The sequence below is a fragment of the Herpailurus yagouaroundi genome, unplaced genomic scaffold (genome assembly GCF_014898765.1).
Source record: "Herpailurus yagouaroundi ecotype Mexico unplaced genomic scaffold, PumYag 208, whole genome shotgun sequence".
NCBI classification, from domain to species: domain Eukaryota; kingdom Metazoa; phylum Chordata; class Mammalia; order Carnivora; family Felidae; genus Herpailurus; species Herpailurus yagouaroundi.
Genome location: NW_024412439.1, coordinates 235,169 through 247,997, shown reverse-complemented (window position 1 = coordinate 247,997; position 12,829 = coordinate 235,169). Strand labels below are relative to the sequence as shown.

General features: G+C 60.2%; 1 protein-coding gene across 1 annotated transcript; it reads right to left on the bottom strand.

Annotated features, from left to right (window-relative positions):
- Positions 1–6,044: 6,044 nt before the first annotated feature.
- NATD1 (N-acetyltransferase domain containing 1) lies at positions 6,045–12,495 on the bottom strand. Its single transcript, XM_040452967.1, has 2 exons — positions 11,102–12,495; positions 6,045–9,156 (listed from the first exon to the last, which is right to left on the bottom strand). The coding sequence occupies exons 1-2, from the start codon at positions 11,393–11,395 to the stop codon at positions 9,040–9,042; spliced, it is 411 nt and encodes a 136-aa protein (XP_040308901.1). The 5' UTR covers positions 11,396–12,495; the 3' UTR covers positions 6,045–9,039.
- Between the last annotated feature and the right edge of the window lie 334 nt (positions 12,496–12,829).

Below are 12,829 nucleotides of genomic sequence, written 5' to 3'. Positions count from 1 at the left end.
AAAAAAAAAAAAAAAAAAAAAGAAATATCTTTCTGGCTGGGAGACCATATGGTCAGGCAAGGGATGCTGGGCTCCGGCCTAGGCTGGCTGGAGTGGAGATGGGATCTGGGGGCCATGTGTCTACACACAGACACACACACACACACACACACACACACACACACACCACATGGGGCCCTCTTCCACCCAGACAGACTCCAGTTTGAATCCCGACCCTGCCACTCGTCAGCTGTGGGATTCTGGGATAGGTGACCGAAACACTCCGAACCCACTGGTTTCTCTGTCTTACCGCCCCCGTTGTGGCCTAGGTTCTGTCCTGCCCTCCTAAGCTGCCTTCCTACCCACAGCCTTCACCTTGCAATCCTTTCTCCACACTGCAGCCGCCAAGATTCCTTTAAAACAAACATGAACATGGCTGGGGCGCCTGGGTGGCTCAGTTGGTGAAGCCTCTGACTTCGGCTCGGGTCCTGATCTCACGGTTCGTGGGCTCGAGCCCCGCGTCGGGCTCTATGCTGACAGCTCGGAGCCTGGAGCCTGCTTCGGGTTCTGTGTCTCCCTCTCTCTTCTCCCCTCCCTGCTCACGCTCTATCTCTGTCTAAAAAATAAATAAACATTAAAAATAACATAAGATAAAAATGAACATGGCACTTCCCTGCTTATAACCCTTCGATGACTCCCCATAAGCCTCAGCAACAAATCGAAATGCCTGACCGGACCGGGCCTCTCTGTTAGTCTAACAGAGAGACTGCACAACGCCTCAGAGATCAGATGTACAAGCTGGGTTCTCCCTCCCCGCAGCCAGCTGCTTCCTGAAGGGGAAGGTGGGGCGGGGGGGTGGGGGGAAGCCCCACCTTCTGAAAGCCTCCGTCCACTTCTGCCATTAACCACCTAGGAGGCCGGGAAGTGCAATCTGTCCAGGAAGGGTAGGAAATGGAGTTTTGGTGAATTACTGAGTCCCCGCAACAATCTGCCCTCTGGCGACTCAGAGGTAGCGTCCCCCTTCTTGGCTCGCACCACCCTCCACCAGGGGCACACCCTCACACCACACCCCGTTTCCACTCGAGGCCTCCTATCTCTTAGGGATGCACCATGTTCTCCACCTGCGGCAGCCCGGGATCTAGAAGTAAGAGCCAAGTTGCTACCTGCTCTGAACCAGAATGAGATGTGGGACAGGGACGGGATGAATGTGGGTAAAACTCATCAGAACAAGGGAGAGCACGCGGCAGCACCGGGCCAGCGACGGTGGGATCAGGGAGCAGGCATCGGGGGTCCCCCCGCCCTGGCTCGGCTCTCTGGGAGGACCCTCCCAGGCCCGTTTTCTCCGAGGAGGAGTCTGTACACTTTGTGCAGCCTGCCCACACAGGCGTGGCTCGGGGGTCAAACCGCAGGCTCGTGGCTTCTTTGGCAAGAGCGATTTCCTCCAAAATGTAGGGAGCTCTCCTTTCAGGAAGTTCCAGGGGACTACACCTGAGGTTCTGTTTTTAACATAGCTTTCTGGAGGCTTCTATGCTTTGCTCTCTAATCACTCGTCTGTCTCTGTCTCAGTTTACTGATGCTTCACTTCCCGAGCCTCTCAGACCATTAGCGAGCAGGCCAAGTCAACGCTTCCCCTGAGCTTGGCCCGCGGCCAAGGCCTTTGCCCACAGAACCGAGAAGGTTGTTGGCTCAAACGTTTTCGGTTGTATTCCCTGCTATCTGGGGCCGGTAGCAGGTGCCTTTTCCAACTGCAAGGCCTCCAACGCTTTCACCCACCTTTCTTCTGGCTGCAGACCTGTATTCCTCACGCCTCGCCTCGAGCTGAAGGAACAAGCCGCACGCGTGGGTATCCAGCTTGTTTCACCGGACTCCCCCCCCCACCCCCACCCCCCGGAGCTACAGGGTGGGTGCCCAGTCTGCCCCCCAAGGCACCGCAGGGGACGGTGTTCACAAACATTTGGCCCCTGCAGAACATGAGTCCCCAGCTTCCCACTCTGCAGTAATATGTCCCCGCTGCCTGACCACTGAGCCCGTGCTACGAATTTCCGGCTGTAGATACTGGAGGCGCCCTACTTGAAGACGCCTTTGGCGCACTATTTGGTATAACAAACACGCCCCCAAATGCAGCTCGGCCCAAGCCCAAATAAGAGTTTGGTTTTGGCAGGGGCCTCGTCTCCATGCAGCAGTTCAGGGACCTGTGGTCTTTACGAGTGGATTCGCTGTCCCCAAAGCCTTGCCATCGACTGCATCCAGCAGTGGAACGAGAAGGACCAGAGCCTGGAAGGAGCCCAGCTCGTTTCCACACATGTTCCATTGGCCAGGACTCGGGCCCAGGGACACGCCAGCCACACGGAGGCCGGTAGGTGCAGCAGCTGTGTGTCCGCGAGTGGAGACAGATTCAGTTGTGAGCAGCCTCCGCCACACTTCAAGGCTCTCCATCATCTGGCCCGCCCACCTCCCCAGGCTCCTTTCCTCACTCCCTCACTTCCGGCAACTTCAAAAGATGCCCCAAGCCACCTCACTGTTGGGCCTTTGCTCATGCTGTTTGGTCTACTCAGAGCTTTCTCTCCCGACTGTTCCATCTGTCTGCCCATCTGTCCATCCAGCCATCCATCCATCCAACCATCCAGCAAGTATCGTTGAGCCTTAAACATGTGCCAGGCACTGATCTGATCTCCAAACGAGCATATCAAAACGAGCAACATGGAAAACAAACAATACTGTCTTCGCGGGGCTTGTATTTTGCAGCGAGATGCAGACAGCACACAACAAACAATCCCAAACAAAGCGGGTATGTACGCAATGTAAGAGGTGAGCGATGACCGGGAAAACTGGAGAAGGGGTAAGGGAGTCAGGATGGGTGGGTAGCAACATGAAAGGCAGGGTAGGCTCTGGGAAAGGAGGCCTCACTGAAAAGGTGACGGTTGGGCACAGACCTGAACAAGGCAAGGGAGGGACACATGAGGATGTCTGGGGGAAGAGTATTCCGTGCACATGGAACAGCACGTGCAAAGGCCCTGAGGTGGGAGTGACTTCGCAGGCACGAGGAACAGTGGTGGCAGGGGAGCCCGTGTGGCTTACAGAGTGGGGGGGAGATGAGGTCAGAGGCTGTGGGGACCATGTCGTGTGGGGCCTGCGCGCTGATCCCTTCACAAAGGCCACCTCTTTTAGCTTTCAAGCTAGATATTCCTTCTTCAAGAGAGCCTTCCAGGGCCCTCTGCGTGGGGTGGGTGCCTCGCCTGTGTATGCCGGCAGCCTTGTCACGGAGTCTTCTGGCTGGGTGTGTGCTTTTGACCCCCGCCACGCACTGTGGGTCCCCTGAAGATGGAGCCCCATCTGCCTTGCTCACCCTTATGTCCTCTGGGGACACATAACGGCTACTCCACGTGGGAATGGGACTGGCTTTCTGAACTGTGGGGTCTCCACGTGGAAAAGGAGGACTGTCCCTTCACGGGCATCTTGGGAAATTTCAACGAGGGCAAGTGGCTCTTTAGTTGGCCGTTTTGTCTTAGCAGATGAAACACCAGTGAGTTCTTATTCCCCGACTCTTCTTATTCTAGATTCCAGAACGACCACGGAGAGGCTTATTCCTGTCCTGTCTCGGCATCTTCCCACATCTAACGTGTGACTTCATCGTGGAGTGCCTCTCACATCTGGACAGTCTGTAGAAAGAAGCCTCTTGAAGGATCCTCCTGTGACGTCCTGCCTTCCAGCCTCTCCCTGATCCAGGAGGTTGCCGAACCTCAACCCACAGGTCTCCCATCCAACTCCCTGATTCTGGCCTGCCAGCGTCCCCCTTCACCTCCTACAGGCTCCTGACACGCCAGCCCCTGGGGCGCCACCGTCGTGAGGACTGAGGGCCTCCCGATGGGAGTGGCCATTCTGACAGCCTTTCTGCGTTGGCTTGGCATTGGGATCTGTCATTCTCGATCATGCCGGCTTCAGCCCTTGGCGTCTAGATGGCCTGGCGTGATGGCAGATGCCCCGCCCCAAGCTGGCAAGAATATTTTATCCCGGCTACTTGTCTGCGTGTATCCACGTCCCTTCCTCCCCTGGATCACGCAGGGAAGACACGCCTGCAGCCCCACTTCCCAGAGCCCTTAGCATTGGCTGCCCGGTCATTTCTGCCCGAGGGAGGCGCCGGCAGGAGACTAGAAGGCGGTGAAGGAGTTTCTGGATTTGGGGGGTGTTTTCAGCGGCGGTGGCAGCAGGGACCTGCGGGCCTGTACTCCGGGGTTTTGTTTGGGCGGCGAAGCCCTTCCAGCGGCCCAGTGATCGCAGCTTGCGGCGACACTCTGTCACCGGCTCCCACCGATAGCTTCCCACACTTGCTACTCTTCGGGTCACTGGGTCATCTTCTCACGCTGGCTCCTCTCATCCTTCCTATGGTTTGGTAACCAGTCCCCGCACGAAATCCCCTCTGTCTGAAGCACCTAGAGTCAGTTTTGCTGACTCTCCACTGACCGCTGTTGTTCTTGGGACGGGCTACGGCCTCCGAGGATCGGGGGGCCGGGCCCCGGCTGCGCTGGAGCGCACGCATGACCTCGCTGCCGGAAGGCGGGGCCTGGAGCCCCCCCTGGCTGCTGTCCCCAGTCACCGTGATGGGGACCACAGGCGCAGATGCTCTGGTATGGGCTGGCAGCGGGGGCTGCGCTGGAGTCAGAGGGAGGAAAACCCAGGGCTCGGCTTGAGGCGCAGGTCCCAAACCACAAAGCGTCCGAGGCCAGAAAAGCCCGTCTTTGATATCGTGTAGCTGTCGGCCGGATACGACTGCAAACAGAACCCCGGATAGGCTCTCGCTGGTCGTGGTGACAAGTCCGTCGCGTTCACAGCCTCGCCAGACTCTGATGTGCACTTTACGGTGCTGACTTGGAAGGAGCGGGGCCCTGGGAACAGCACAGGGGACACTTGGCTGGACTTGAGCAAATTAGAGAATCCTGAACTGAGGAAGGGACAATGTGAGCGAATGCTTGAGCGTCATACCCCAGCTGCACGTGATGTCTTCTCACGCCCGCTGGGCCCCCCCCGATTAGTGATGCGCCTCGTAGCTCGGCACGGAACCATCCTCAGCCTTCCAAACGAGCAGAGAAGCTGCCAGAAGAGTTATCTGTGTATTGCCCTCGGTTACCATTTGTCACCTAAAGTAAGATCTCACGACACACAAGCGCAGCAGCATAAGGAGGGCAGGAGCTAGGTGTGGATCCTGGTTCCCCTGCTCTCTAGCTATGTGGGCTGCAGCCTAATGACTCCCCCCTTCTGAGCCTCAGTTTCCTCATCCGTAAAACAGGCCTAAGAACCGGGATCTCACGGCATGGCCGTGACGACGAAGCCGGACGGAAACTCTGAAGGGCCTGGTGATCGTGGTGCCTTCCCGTTTTGTTCGGACTAGCACCGTAATTCCGAGTGAGGACTAGGAGGAAAAACTTCCCACTCAAGGGTCCCGCCCTCCCCGGGCAGTGGCGTCGTGGGTCGGGAGCGGGACACGCACACGACGGGGCCACGCAGCCCTCGAGCACAGTGCCCGGCTTACCCCAGAGGCCCGTACCACTGGACCGGGATTTCCCGACAAGGCTCTTTGGCGGGGAGAGGGCCATGCCTAAGAGCAGTAGCTGACGTGAGGTGACGGGACCTCACAGCCTTTTCCTGGTGACCCCCGTCCAGCTGCCCCGCTGGCCTTGTTGAGAGCACGGCCGTGGCCTCAGGAGGTGGGAGCTGCGGCACGGGAAAGGATGCCAAAGCCCCCGGATCCTGACACCACCGGTGTCTGGCCGGGAGACCTTAGCCAAGCCCTGGTGCCTGTCGCAGCGAGTTCCTTACCTGAAAATGGGGGCTTTGCTGCTCATTCAATAAGCGGCTGAACGCCAGGGACCAGGGACAGAATGGAGACCGCCTGCCAGGCCTGCTCTCCCTTCCTTCCTCACACCCCGTGGCTCCCGAATCGAATAGGTAGAAGGGGGCCAGGGATCAGACTGCTGCGGGGAAGGCGCAAGATGCTGGGGAACCGCCACCCCCCACCCCGGCCTGTGAGCGCCCACGCTGTCGCATCTAGCAGTCCTGGGGCCCGCACGCCACATCACACCTTTTATTGAAATGTATGCCATGCAATCTGTTCAGGAGTTTGAAATATAACAAAAGGGAGCAGGTCTGGAGACCAGCCTTGGCCCAGACACCACATGGAACAGGTCCTGAGTAGGAAAGGCACATGAGTTACCCCCTATTTTGACTGGGCAAGAAAAACCCACAAAGTGAGACATGGCAGGACAGCGCGGGGCCTTTGGGGGAGATCTGCTGGAAGGGGGGCCCGGGTGGGATCCCTAAGCGTCCCCCCGCCCCTGCAGGGTGGTGCAAGGACCGGCCCGCGTGACCCGCCTCCTGAGGAAGGGCTCCTGGAACTCCCCGGATGGGTGGGGGTGAGGCTGGAACAGACTGAGTAGCACCGGGGCAGGCCGGTGGAAGTGGGCTGGGGGCTCCAGGGCCCGCGTCTGCTGCAGACCACGGGGTCCCAGCCTCAGAGAGCAGGCTGTTGCTTTGAGACTCTGCTGAAGGCTGAGGGCCCCGTAGTGGGGGCAATGGTCCTTTAAGGCAGCCGGAGTTGAGGAGGCTCCAGGTTGCTCCTGCAGGAACTGGGGACGAGCTGTTCCTGGGCCCAGGGCTGTACACGGCCCCCGAGACCCTGCATTTCTCCTGGTTCAAGTACTAAGTGTTTTGTGTGTACGCTGGCCAGTGTGGCACGTCACCTGCTGTAAGAACACAGGTTCGGGCTGGGACACACTGGGGACTGGAACAGGGCTGCTCCCTCCTGATGCCACCTGGCTCTCTGCTCCTGTAGGCCCTGGGGTCCCGTGTGCCACTGCTGCAGGGCACCCTCCCGTGGATGGGCCAGGGGGACCCTGGGGCCAAGTACCCTCCTGGTACCCACATCACCCTGCAGACCAGGGAGGGAAGCAGCACCAGCTTGCTGAGCTACTGGGGAGGAGTTTTCATGACTGAGTCTGTGCTTGACCTTGGGAAGGCATGTGTGGGTGGGGAGTGGGAGGGGACCCCCAACCCCAGTGCCTCAGGAGTCAGAGGGAGAAGGCCCAGCTCCTGGACTGGCCCATCTGTCCATTCTTGGGCCTACAGCCCGCTCTTTCCTCAGACCGCACCAGGGATGCGATACCCCCAGCCTCGGAGGGGACTCGGCAGCCAAGCCCACTTCCTGCTGGGTTCTTCCTGCCCAGGGACTCCCAGCCCAGTGGAGGCCTAGGCGATTCTCTGACTCCTCCCGGTAGCCCTTCGCAAACAGAGCTGAGGAGCACGGTGGGAAAGTGAGGGGTGTCCTCAGCCCTCGGGGAATTCTTGGAGGCCAGAGTGGGGTTGGGGGCTGGCACATGGAGTGGGTGGGGGATGCTAAGGGCAGTGCCTCTCTGGGGCTCGGGGACCCCCAGTGGGCAGGCTGTCGGGCCTCTGTGCACCTGCTGATCTAGACGTTCCTGCCACTGGGTGAGGAGGTGTCTGTGCAAATGTCTGAGGTGGCCCCTGAGCTGCTGCGGTGGTAGCGGTGAGCTTGGTGCAGAGACTGGAAGCGAAGAGGTGAGCGGAAAAGGCCGACCGCAGGCCAGTGGATGCCACGGCGAGTCAGAGAAAAGGGAGGGGTCACCTGGCAACCAGTACCCCGAACACACACACCTCCCCAAACCCTCCCCCAGTCGGAGGCCCGAAGGGGACAGGATACCCCTCCAGATGTGCTGTTAACTGACATCTCAGAGTCCCCCAGAGGGACTCTGACCCCAGGGTCGCCCTCCTGCCCCACAGAGGAGCGGCACGGATTTGACCTTGTGGGAAGTAGGGCACAGGTCAGGACCCCGAGCTCTAACCAGCTCACAAGGCCGGCAGAACAAAGGGTGCTGGTGTGCACCTCCCAGGCCAGGAAAGTTGGTCTGGGAGGAACCCCGGAATTCCAGCCAGGCCACAGAACGTGCCCGGCCACCAGCTTGCCAAGAAAGAGAAAAGCAGCTCTGACATCCAGCGGCCATGAAGGAAATCCCTCTGCAGAAATGTTTCTTCCCATTGGGTGCTGAGGACGGTTCCTTGAGGACAGCTCGCCTCCCTCCCATTCAAGCTCCAAAGGGTCATCTCTGAGAAAGCCCACCCTGCGGGTGGCCAAGGGGCCGGTGAAGGGGGGCTTCCCAGTGCTTGGTTGCTCGGGCCACACCCGGAGCTGGCTCCAGGCAGACGGGGCAAACGGAGGGTGGGGGCGGGTAGCGGGTGGGTGTCGATTTCCTGCAGAGCTGACAGGCCAGGGGGCAAGGAGTGAAGGGAACAGGTACCACGGAGAGAACACCCGGCGCTCCCTCCGCTGACGCACAGCCCTGCACATAGTGTCCTGTGTGTGTGCGCGCATATGCGTGTGTGTGCGTGCATGTGTGTGCGTGTGCATGTGTGCTCACGTGTGCACCCATTCCGGGCTCTGCACACGAAGGAGGCTCGCCCCTCGCCCTGGCCTGCCCCCCCGGCGCCAGGGCACACGAGCTGGAGGAAGAGAAGGGGCAGTGCTGGTGGCAACCGTGGCTCAGTGCTACGCCCCCGGGAAGTTGGCACGCGAGGTTTCTTATTGCACCTCTCCACTCGGGGGGACACCCTCCTCATCTGCAGAAAGGACACCGACGTAGGTGGTGGCAGACGGGGCCCCAAATTGGTCCTACTGCCAATCACAGAGCTGGGAACAGCAGGGGGGAGCCAGACTGGCCACGGGACGCCCCTGAGCACACTCCGGTCCTGGCGGCAGGCCCTCGCAGGCCTGCCCGCAAACGGCCCGGGTGGCCTTCTGAGAAGCCAGCCAGCGTCTGAGGAGGGGGAGCGGCCGGACCCTCGGCTGCCCGGCCTCCCCTTTACCGGGGTAGCTGGACCACTGCCCATCCTCGGCCAGCGGCCTCCAGGGGCCACAGGTGAGTGTCCTTACAAAAATAACTCTGAGTCTGTCCCCCGGGGCGGGGGCGGGTTTCCTGAGAGCACGCGGAGGGCCAGGGCGAAGGCCGTGAGGAGAGGTCTGGCATGGAGGGCTCCCGCCCTGCGGGGCCGGGGTTATGGCTGCAGGCGCTCCAGGTACTGCGGCAGGGGGTTCTCCTTGACGTACTTCTGGATGTACCAGCACGTGAGATGGGCCCGCAGGTCCTCCTCCACTACGAAGTCCAGAGCGGCCTGGCAGGCGGGGTGGAGAGAAAGGCGTTCAGTGCCCGGAGCCCGCACCCCTGCTGCCGCGCTTCCCGGGCCGCTCCCCGACCCCGAGGGCGGGAGCTGGCTGCCGCGGGCGGCCGATGCGGCCGATGCTGCCGATGCTCTGCCTGGTCTGCAACGGAAGGTGGGAGGTGCTGCCGCCACCCTCCTCTTCCAGTTGGGGCAACCGAGGCAGAAAGCTTTGGTGTGCTGCCCGAGGCCACACGGCACTGAAGTGAACAGGCCAGGACTGGATCCAGAGGCCCCGCTCAAAACCGCCCTGGGAGGGAGTCTCTACCCAGGCAGCCACGCGGGCACAGCTCTGTGCTCGTGAACGGCATCGGGTGGACACGGAGCAGGAGAACCCCCTCCCCGTGGCCGGTCTGGCCCGTCCCCTCCTTCCCCGCCCCTCCCCACCAGCCACCAGGACACCTGTCACCCAATGCACCTGCCCCGGCTGAGCTCAGGGCCTCTGTGCTCCCAAGGCACCTGCCGCCTACAGCGCCTTTTCCCTCATCTCCACGTGGCCACTCATTTGATGCCTCCTTCTGGAACCTTACCCTCAGGCTGGGTCAGGGGCGCCCCAGGGCCCCCCGTACCCAGCAGAGGTCACGCTTAGTTCTTACAGGGCTCCCAAAGCCAATCGTGGGGGAAGCGATGAGGGTGCCAGTGTGTGGCCTTCATCTGTGGCTGTGGTTGTGTGCACCAACGAGCTCACGAGACGGAGAACGAGGGCCTGTCTGGTGCACGCCCTGCCTCTGGTGCCTGGCAGGATGCTGCACACGGCTGGTGTTTAATAAACGTTTGCTGAAACAAAGTGGAAGACAGCCCGGGTGGGGTTGGCTGGTCTGATGAAGGGGAGCAGCATTTACTGAGCACCTACCAGGGACCCCGTGCTTCCAGGTTGGCCAGCGTGACCCTCCAGCCCCACGTGCCCGAGCAGGCCTTGGTGCATCTCACCGTCCACACCCCGTCTCAGGACTCACTACCTGAGACCCTCAAGAGGCCAAGACTCCAGTCTCTGCTCCCGTTTCGCAGAAAAAGAAACCGAAGGCCCAAGAAGGTACCCGTCAGAGGCCACACGGTGAACACTTGGTGCCCTCGGCAGGCACAGCTCAGGGGAGTCCCGGACGGGGCCTCCGGCAGGTCCCATGGCTGGCCGAGGCCGTGAGGGAGGGGTGCACCCCGCTCCACGGCCCACCTCCCCTCTACCCAGGTGGGTAACTCCCGGGGTTTCCTCCTCAGTAACACGGGACAGCCCCCCCACACCAACTCACAGCTTGTCCCACTTAAAGGAAGAAGACAGCCATGTCTGAAATACTCAGCCACAAGCTGCTGGCCCCGGTCAGCAACTAAACCAGGGCAGAGGCTGGAGGAGGAACAGAGGCCCGAGGTCGGGGTGGACGTTCGAAGGACGGGCGGAGGGAACGTGGGCCTGGAGTGGCCCTCGGGAGAACGAACGGAAGGCCGTTCCGTTCCAGGCTGCAGTTCCCCGCATGAAGCCCAAACGTGCTCTCCAGCCGGCCTGGGGTTTGAGGGGCTTTTGGATGAAGGGGCTGGGGTTGGGGGTTGCGGCACAAGCCAATGCACTCGAACGTTCATTTATCCACTTGTTCAGGAAGGATTTACTGAGCGCCTATGGACTATATGCCGGGTGCTGCGGCCCCAGCCAGTGAGCTCCTGACGCACGGCAGGCCTCAGTGGCCAGGAGGCTTAGCTCTACAGAAACCCGGGCCCCAGAGGAGCTGGGGGAAGGCAAAGTGTGCTGCCTGAAGCCTGCATACTCCCAGCTGTAACCTGTTGGCCGGGGCGGGGGGCACCCGTCTACACGTCAGCCAAGACACAGGCCCCGATCAGCCCCCGGGACCATGGTTTAGCTGAACGCGGGGGCGGCTCCCTCTCCCCACCCTTCACCCTCCGCGCCCCCTACCTTGGCGAGGTGCTTGGCAATGCCGCGCCCGCGGTAGGCGTCGGGGACCTCCGTGTGCTGTAGGTCCACGATCCGCTTGCCCACGTACTCATACAGCAGGACGGCCCGGTCGTGACATCCTGCGGACGGAGGGTGGTGAACAGGTGAGGCTGTGACGACTCTCGGGGCCTGACTCAGGCAAGTGGTGGAGGGACGGGCACTTGGAGGCACGCTGCTAGAGTCGGATCCTGAATAATGTCTCTGTGCCTCAGTTTCCTCATCCATAAAGTGGGGATATGAGAAAGCACTCCTCATACGTAGCTTGACGACTAAATGAGGTCTCTACAAAACGCTCTGAGTAGCAACCTCAGCACCAGCCATCCATCTACCCACTCATCCACCTACACAGCCATCTCAGCCATGCAGCCACCCATCTAGTCCCCAGCCGTCCTATCGGTCCATCTGTCCATTCAACCATGTATCCATCCATTCCACTCAACACGTGTTTACTGAGCCCCAGGCACTGTTTCTGATACTGGGACTCACCCACAAGCAAGCCAGACAAAGAGCCCTGCCCTAGTGGAAATGGCTAGAAGGGGAGACAGAGGATAAACAAGGAAAACAAGTTAATGTGTAGCGTGGCAGAGGGTGGGGCCGAGGGAGTGTTTGGTAGAGACAGGAAGGAGCAGAGGGAGTCAGCCCTGGGACGTCTGGGGGAACAGTGTTTTGGCGGAGGGAACAGCTGGCGAAAGGCTCTGAAGCAGGAGCGGGTGTGGTGTGTTTGAGGGACAGTGAGGAGGCTCGGGTGGCTGGAGCAGTGTGGGCAAAGCGGGAGCAGGTGAGAATAGGGAGGTGACAGGAGCAGGTCCCGCAGAGCCTCTTAAATCACTGTGAGCTGTGAGCCATAGGAGGGTCGTGGGCAGAGGAGGGGCAGGAGGTGACTCATGACTTCGTGGAATCCGTCCGGCAGCCTCGAGAACAGACCGGGGGCAGGAGCAGGGAGACAGCTGAGGCGGCTGCTGCACTAGTCCAGGTGAGTGATGATGGGGACACAGCCCCGGGTGGGGGCAGTGGGGGTGCGAGAAGGGATCAGAGTCTGAGGGTGTTTTGCAGGTGTAGCCAGCAGGATGTGCCGATGACTCGGACGTGGTAAGTGAGAGAAACAAGAGTTGAGAACAACTCCACGGTTTATCATTTCAGACAGTTGCAAGTGTGCGAAGGAAAAAGTAAAGTGGGTTGGGGGCAAGATGGGGCCATTTAGCCAGGGGGGCAGTCTGGGGAGATCCCTCCAAGAAAACCTCTGAGTCGAGGGGGTGCTTGAGGGAGGGACAGGCAGAGGGTGCAGTCAATGCAAAGGCCCTGAGATTAGAAAACACAAATCACTGCCCCTAAAAGAAAACATGTCAGTGCCAAGTGTCTTTCTCTAATTTCCGTAATGTTTTTAAAATTTTATTTTTGAGATAGAGTGAGCACGAGAGGGCGCCCGGGGGGGGGGGGACAGAAGATTCAAAGCAGGCTCCATGCTGACAGCACACAGCCCAACGTGGGGCTCGAAGCCATAAACCGTGAGATCATGACCTGAGCCAAACTTGGACGCTCAACCCACTGAGCCACCCAGGCACCCCTATCTTTCTAATTTTTAAAAGCGAATTGTCTCTCATGTGTTTTAACTTTAAAGCATCCCAGGGAATTCGCCCCTAGTGCCGTCTGGGCTCCCCGTCTATGGCGGGTGTGGAGGACGGACAGGCC